At 44.0% G+C, this 7,729-nt stretch overlaps 1 protein-coding gene across 1 annotated transcript; it reads right to left on the reverse strand.

The window, feature by feature from the left end:
• Positions 1 to 1,026: 1,026 nt before the first annotated feature.
• On the reverse strand, positions 1,027 to 6,987 carry LOC129759111 (uncharacterized). The gene has a single exon (XM_055756530.1). It carries the CDS (start codon positions 6,985 to 6,987, stop codon positions 1,027 to 1,029), a length of 5,961 nt encoding a protein of 1,986 aa, XP_055612505.1.
• Between the last annotated feature and the right edge of the window lie 742 nt (positions 6,988 to 7,729).

A 7,729-nucleotide genomic window follows, 5' to 3' on the forward strand; every position in this document is an offset into this window, starting at 1 on the left:
GCGATCCAAAATTGAAAAATCAGAATCAGATTCATAATTCGAAATTCATATTTAAATTCAGGTTCGCAAGTCCGATTAATTGAAATCCAAAATATCAGAATTTTAATTACAGATTCGCAATACAGCGTTTGGAAATAAATTTCACTTTTTGGTTCATATTTTTAATACTGATCTTAAACACAAGTTCAGAAACGGTTTTTTAATACACTTAAGAAATCGTATTGAAATTCGGAAACAGATTCAAAATTCAAATTTTTAATTCAGGTTCATAATTCAGATTAAAAATTAAACAACCCAGGTAAAAATATCAAGATGACTATAATTTTAATCACAAGAATCGCAATAGCTCGCAAGTTTACAATTTCAATTTTCAATTCAATTTTAAAATATAAATTTTAATCCCAGTCAGTTTGAATTCACAATTTAGCTCGAAATTAAGGGTTTTAAGTAGAATTTGAGTTTATTTGGCAAGTTTTGATTAATTAAAAAAGCAATGATATAAAAAAAAACCACAGAGTTTTAGTTAAGAAATTTTATCTTTGATTTTTTTTATAGAGTGTTCGGATGAAGGAAAGTCGTTTCTGAAGCGGCACTTTTTGTGGGGCTCAAAACTACAAATAAATTTTATTAGCAAAAGGTTTAACAAAATCATTTTCCATACCTACATCTTGTTATCCCCTAACCTAGCAAATCGAAACGGTCCTACACTGGACTGTGGTGCAACTCTCAGATCGCACTATCCTACATTTGTATATCAATTGTTAGAAAAGAATATAATTTTGCGGAACAACTTTAATACTCACAGTGGATAGATATTACAATAAACTTTCAAAGATTATAAGTATAAACTATAAACTGTTAACTGCTCCGATCTCCACAATGCGGTATGAATACTCTAGAAGCTATCTTGTGTTCTTCTCTTCTGCTAAGTCATCGCGCTTAGTGTTGACGAATGAATCCCTAAACGAACTGCCAAACACACTTCGACGATCAGGGGCTCTTTTAGAGAGAACGGCCATGTCGGTGCTAACATTCCCCGCCCCGTGGAGCTGATGACCCTCCGTATCCATCGGCTTCACCAGCAACTTCCAGCACGGCAAGTTTGACCACTGGTCGTCTCAATTCTCCATTTCTGGTTTTCACCACGACTCGTCTTACTACTCCATCTTTATTCGGCATCACCTGCACCACGCGTCCACGAACCCAGCACCTCCGAGTACCTTCGGCTATGTAGACCAGGTCCCCGACCTTGATCGGTTGCGTATTTTGGAACCACTTGGACCTCTGCTGCAGCGTTGGCAAGTACTCCTTAATCCACCTCATCCAATAACGTTCAGTCATTTGCTGCGACCTCTTGAAACTACTGCGTAAAGCGTCCCCTAGATCAACCGGATCACACATCGCTTCCTTGTTCTCCGATGAGAAACCTTTGATGAAGTGGTTTGGTGTGATAGCTTCTTCAATTGCGGACTCTTGTGGCATGTAGGTAAGTGGCCTCGAGTTTATCAAGTCTTCTACTTCGGCCAAGGATGTAAGAAGTATTTCGTCGTTCAGCTTTCCACCATCGTCGTACGCCTTGAGAGATTCCTTCACCGAGCGCACCATTCGCTCCCAAACACCACCCATGTGGGGAGCAGAGGGAGGGTTGAAACACCATTCCGTTCTTGCGTCCGTAAAGGTCTCCGAACAAGCTTCGTTGATTCGTCGTAATTGCTCAGCTAATTCTCGACTGGCTCCCACCAAGTTGGTCCCGTTGTCAGAAAATATTTTCACAGGGGCGGCCTTCCTCTTCACGAAGCGACGTATCGCCATCTTGCAGGAGTCTGTTGATAGGCTATGGGCAACTTCAAGATGTACGCCTCTGGTCACGAGACACGTAAACACCGCAATGTACCGCTTTTCCTTGTGACGGGTCACAGTTACTTCAATCGGGCCACAGTAATCGATTCCGACGTAACTGAAAGGTCGAATGTGCGGCGTCAAACGTTCCTTTGGCAAGGAAGCCATCTTTGGATGATCTGGTTTACATTTCCGTATCTTGCACCACTGGCACGCCTTCATCACGTCTCTGATAGCAGCACGAAGATTTTGTATAACGAAGCGTTGGCGAACTTCGTTCACTACAGTCTCTCGGTTGGAATGTCCGAACTGACGATGAAAGTATTCTAATAGTCTGGTGGTAACAAGGTTCTTCCGCGGAAGGATGACAGGAAAACGAAGATCAAAGGGAAGATCTACAGCGTGTTCTATTCGGCTCTCCATGCGCATCACTCCGAACTCGTCGATGAACGGAGATTTGTTGTATAGAAAACTGCTCTTTTCCAATGGTTTCCACTTGTCCACCGGTTTGTCTCGGTTGAATACTAAAATTGAGTATTCATCAGGAAATTCCTGTTGCTGCGCCATCTGCCAAAGACGAAATTCTGCACGTTGATATTCTTTCTGTTGAACTTGGGTAATTGTTGCCGGAAATTGTAGAAGGGCTCGCATATTACCCCTCGGTACAGCTACTATCGGTTTCTTTGCAAGCCGTCTGCGGCAGTTTTCAATAAATCGGTATACCATCGTCACGGTTCTTACTATTATTTTCCATCTTGAAATACGGCTTGGATCGATGAGAGCAGCTGTTGTTGTCACGTCATGAAAAAGAAACTTTGCTCGAAGTTCTTCCTGCGTTCCCGGAGATGGAAGCGCTGATTCCGGCCAACTAGATTCGCAATCTAGTAAAAACTGAGGACCATGATACCATCGACTGCAAGATTTCAACTCTGCTTCTCCGGTCCACTTGGTTAGAATGTCAGCAACGTTGTCTTTCGTTGGAACCCATCGGCAAGTTCTTACATCGATTAGATCGTGTATCTCAGCAACTCTGTTCCCTACGAACGGCGTGTAGTTCCGAGGATCTGAAGAAAGCCATGAAAGAACTGCTTTGTTGTCTATCCACAAAAAAGATTCTCGTATTGGTAAGGAATGATTCGACCGCACCGCGTTGGTCATTCTAGCACCAGCAACAGCTGCCTGTAACTCCATCCTCGGTATTGATAAAGGTTTCAACGGAGCAACTCTAGTCTTAGACATCACCAAAGCGCATTTAGGTTGCCCCGCATCTACTATACGGAAATACGCCACACAGCCATACGCATGCTCACTGGCATCAGCAAACACATGGAGTTGCAGGGATTCGTACGCAGCAGGATCGCAATTTTCAAAATAACAGCGTGGAACAGATAGATCTTGAAGACAGGAAAACAGTGATGTCCACTTCAGCCATTGCAGGAATTCTGGTTCTTTGAGTTCTTCATCCCAAGTTATTCCACTTCTCCACACATCTTGTAACAGGATTTTCCCATGAACCAATAACGGTGACAAAAGGCCCAAAGGGTCAAACAGGCTCATAAGACAACGTAACGCCATTCGTTTTGTTGGTCGTTGTCCCTGGAACAGAAATGGTCCCAAGTCTTCCCTGGTAGAAGTCGAGAAAAGGAAGACATCTGTTTCTGCCTGCCAGTACATTCCCAGAACGCGATCCACAGAGTTGTTCTTGTCTTCGCCCACTTTCACTAGACTTTCCGCTGATGAACTACCCATCGCTTCTAAGAACGCGGTTGAATTGGACACCCAGTTGCGGATGTGGAAGCCGCCCTCTTGATGAATCCATCTGACCTGTTGTGCTCGTTCAATAGCTTCTGCAACAGAGTCCGTGCTGTCAAAGTAGTCGTCGACGTACGTTTTGTTGACGATGGCCTCAGATGCTTCTGGAAAGCGCTCCGTAAACTCCTCTGCATTCTTGTTTTTAATAAATTGTGCTGAGCATGGCGAACAAGCTGCCCCGAAAGTCGCCACGTCCATCACATAGACGATTGGCTTGGCTAATGGATTCGGCCTAAACAAAAATCGTTGGGCATGCTTATCATCATTTCTGATGCGCACTTGATGAAACATTTCGGCTATGTCGCCTCCAAACCCAATGTTTCGCTCACGAAATCGGCTCAACACTGTTGGCAGTGCGGTAAGTAAGTCAGGTCCTTTCAACAAAAGGGAATTGAGAGACACTCCTTCAACCTTGGCGGCCGCATCCCACACGAGCCGCACTTTATTCGGCTTCTTAGGGTTCAGCACAATATTAACTGGTAAATACCAAGTTTTCTCCGGACTGGTTTTGGTCAGCTCTTCCTCCGAAGCGATATGCGCGTACCCCTTCTGGATGTACTGATTAATTTGACTGTGTACATTATCTCGAAGCTCTTCGGATTTCGCCAGTCGATGCTCTAGACTCCTCAACCTCTTTTCGGCCATAGCGTAGCTACTCGAAGGAAACTTAACGTCCGATGTTCTCCACAGCAAACCAGTCTCGAACCTTTTCCCGATTCGGGTAGTTGTTGCCTCCAGAATTTCTCGTGCTCTACGGTCAGCATCCTTCTCAGGTTGGTTCCCAATATCAATCCCAGCTTCTTCGATCGCATAAAACTGACGCAGCCTTTCGTCCAAGTTTTCACAGGCACAACGGTGTACATTGCAGTATTCGGCAACTGGTAATTCATCTCCTACTGGACCAAAAACGGACCATCCCAAGGCCGAGCGCACCGCAATCGGCTCACCCGGTAAACCCTTCCGACTCTCGATCGGATACAACAGGTCGGCGTGATCTAAACCGATCAATAGCTTCGGTTCTTCCGCAGCGTAACTATCTACTGGCAAACCTTTCAAATGCTTAAATCTGCTGCACATTATCGAAGTGTTCATGCTTTGCGAAGGTAAATTCAAGCGGTTGACCGTGTGCACGTTCCACATTTGGATTTTGGTATAACTTCCTCTAGGCGAAATCTGGATCCTGACGTTTTGAGAAGCAGTCTCACTTCTGGTGACGTTCGACGTCCAAGTCATTTCCAACGGCTGGTGAATTCCTTGAATTCCAATTTTGGAGGCCACATCGGCTTCGAGAAGAGACAACGATGAACCGTCATCCAAAAACGCAAGCACATCGATCTGGTTCTCTCCGTTATGCAACGTAACAGGAACTACGTGAAACAGGATTGCTCTTTTGGCCGGTCTGTGGACATTGCAGTTGGCTGTGACATATGAAGGCCCACCATTGTCTCTCCTACCTCCAGTTTGTCGCTGTTCTCTGCTTTCTTCTCCTGATAATCTTTCTGGATGAAGCAGTGGATGATGACGTTCAGAGCACTGATTCACACCACACCTTCGTTTGGAGTTACATTCCGATGTGTGACCGAAAAAACATAACGAACACAGCTTTTCCTTTTCGATCAATTTCTTTCTTTCAGGTACACTGAGCCGTTTGAAAATATCGCAGTTTTGCAAACGATGATCAGTGCGTGCGCAACTCACACATGGTATTCTGGCACCTTTGGGTTTCACCTCCACTTCGCTTTCCATGTGTGTGTGAAAATGTCCTTTAGAAGACTGGATTTTATCGAACATGATGGGTTTCAGCTTTCCTGAGGTAATCGTAGTCACTTCACTTGCGTCAAAGATGAGTAGCTGCATAAACTCACCGAACTCCTTCAATGTGCATTCGTTGCATGCACGTTTGTATCGCACCCATTCCATCTGATACGATGATGGCAGTTTGGCCACCAATTCGGCCAAAATTGTAGGATTGGACAGATGTGCATCCAACTTAGCTGTTTCGAGGTAGTCACACACTTGTGTCACTGCTACTCCAAAGCTCAACAACGATTCCAAATTTTCCGGATGTGGGGCCGAAACCTTCCTTAAATTGGCCAATAGAGCCTTAATCAACAGTTCTGGTCTGCCAAATAGCTGTTTCAAGACCTCGATGATAGATGGTACACATTTGGGTTCCATTAGCTTCATCTGTACCACTGCTCGAGCGTTTCCTTGCAAACTCTCCTGAAGGCGGATCAAATTTTCGGTGTTGCTGAACCCACACGCGATGTTCCCATTCTCATACGTGTTGATGAACAAAGGCCATGTTTCCGGATCACCGGAAAAGGTCGGCAGCTTTTTCGGCCAGATGTTCCTGGCAGCTATTTGTTCCGCAGTGGGTCCTTTCCACGAGTTTTCGATGTGCGACGATCGTTGCGGTAATCTTGTAGATACCCGGCGTTCCTGTGCTGCAGTTCTCGAACTGCAATCCGAGAGCCTCGTAGAATGTCGATTGTGCCGATTCGCTGAACTGCAAGACCTCGCGACCATTACTTCCGGATGTTGGACTGGGCTGGAATTTCCCTCAGGTTTTCTTCCACCAACAGCATTATCCTCTTCTTCAAGTTCTGGTCCATCTTTTTTCTGCTTATCAAGCCACTTTCGCACTTTATGCGTTCTACTCCACTCACTTTCCAGGACACTTTCAGCTCTATCAATAATTTCCAACTTTTCGCGTAAAAAATCCTCTTCCATTGACAACCTTTTCAACCTAGCATCGCTATCTTCTTTACGACGCTTTTCTTCCTCATCTAACCGCATTCTAGCCAGATCTTGTTTGGCTTCAAGCAATGCTAATCGCTCGCGAACACTACCCGCGACTTTGACTGACGAACGCTCTGATTTACTAGCTACGCTAATCGGTTTACTACTGACTGCTACGTAGTTATTCTGCTTAGGTCTACTAGCACTTGGTTTAGAGTTAGTATCAAGTCTAATGTTATTGCTCTCACGACTACTCTTATTGCTACTCTTAGAACTATGCACCTGTTCAGCTGGACCTTCAGCATTTTCGTCTACCAGAGCACTCTCCGCGTCTCCATCCGTAACCGGGGGCAAAACGGGGGCTTGCTTCTTCCGTGCTCCTGTATTCCGGCTGTTCGTCGGTGTAGTGTTTCCACCCGTACACTTGAGGCAGTAGAAGGTACGATGTTTCACTCCGGGCGTAACGTTAGCGCAGTCATAATGCAACCATTTCCGACAGCCCATACATTCTACCATCCAAGTCTTGGCGTAATTCGGTCGATCGCATACATCGCAGTCACATCCAGTGTCAATCCTGTTCTTCCTAGGTCCCATCGCGAACACTCAACGAACAAGATTTTTGAGATTTGTTCGGATGAAGGAAAGTCGTTTCTGAAGCGGCACTTTTTGTGGGGCTCAAAACTACAAATAAATTTTATTAGCAAAAGGTTTAACAAAATCATTTTCCATACCTACATCTTGTTATCCCCTAACCTAGCAAATCGAAACGGTCCTACACTGGACTGTGGTGCAACTCTCAGATCGCACTATCCTACATTTGTATATCAATTGTTAGAAAAGAATATAATTTTGCGGAACAACTTTAATACTCACAGTGGATAGATATTACAATAAACTTTCAAAGATTATAAGTATAAACTATAAACTGTTAACTGCTCCGATCTCCACAATGCGGTATGAATACTCTAGAAGCTATCTTGTGTTCTTCTCTTCTGCTAAGTCATCGCGCTTAGTGTTGACGAATGAATCCCTAAACGAACTGCCAAACACACTTCGACGATCAGGGGCTCTTTTAGAGAGAACGGCCATGTCGGTGCTAACATAGAGAATCATGTAATTTTAACGTAAGAAATCCGCAGTGAACTCCATGTTTTCTTGGTGTATTGTTTAACATTTTTTAATATTGCAGTTTTTTCAAGAGCCAAATTTCAAACTAAAAAATTTAAATAAAGATCCATATTGCAAAAATCTTGCGAAAATTTTTAATCTCTTACTTTGAAATTTAATTTATTTATGCCAATAAGGGATATTTAATTTTTTTTTTTACTCAACATTT

Source organism: Uranotaenia lowii, unplaced genomic scaffold (genome assembly GCF_029784155.1).
Source record: "Uranotaenia lowii strain MFRU-FL unplaced genomic scaffold, ASM2978415v1 HiC_scaffold_106, whole genome shotgun sequence".
In the NCBI taxonomy this organism is placed as follows: Eukaryota; Metazoa; Arthropoda; class Insecta; order Diptera; family Culicidae; genus Uranotaenia; species Uranotaenia lowii.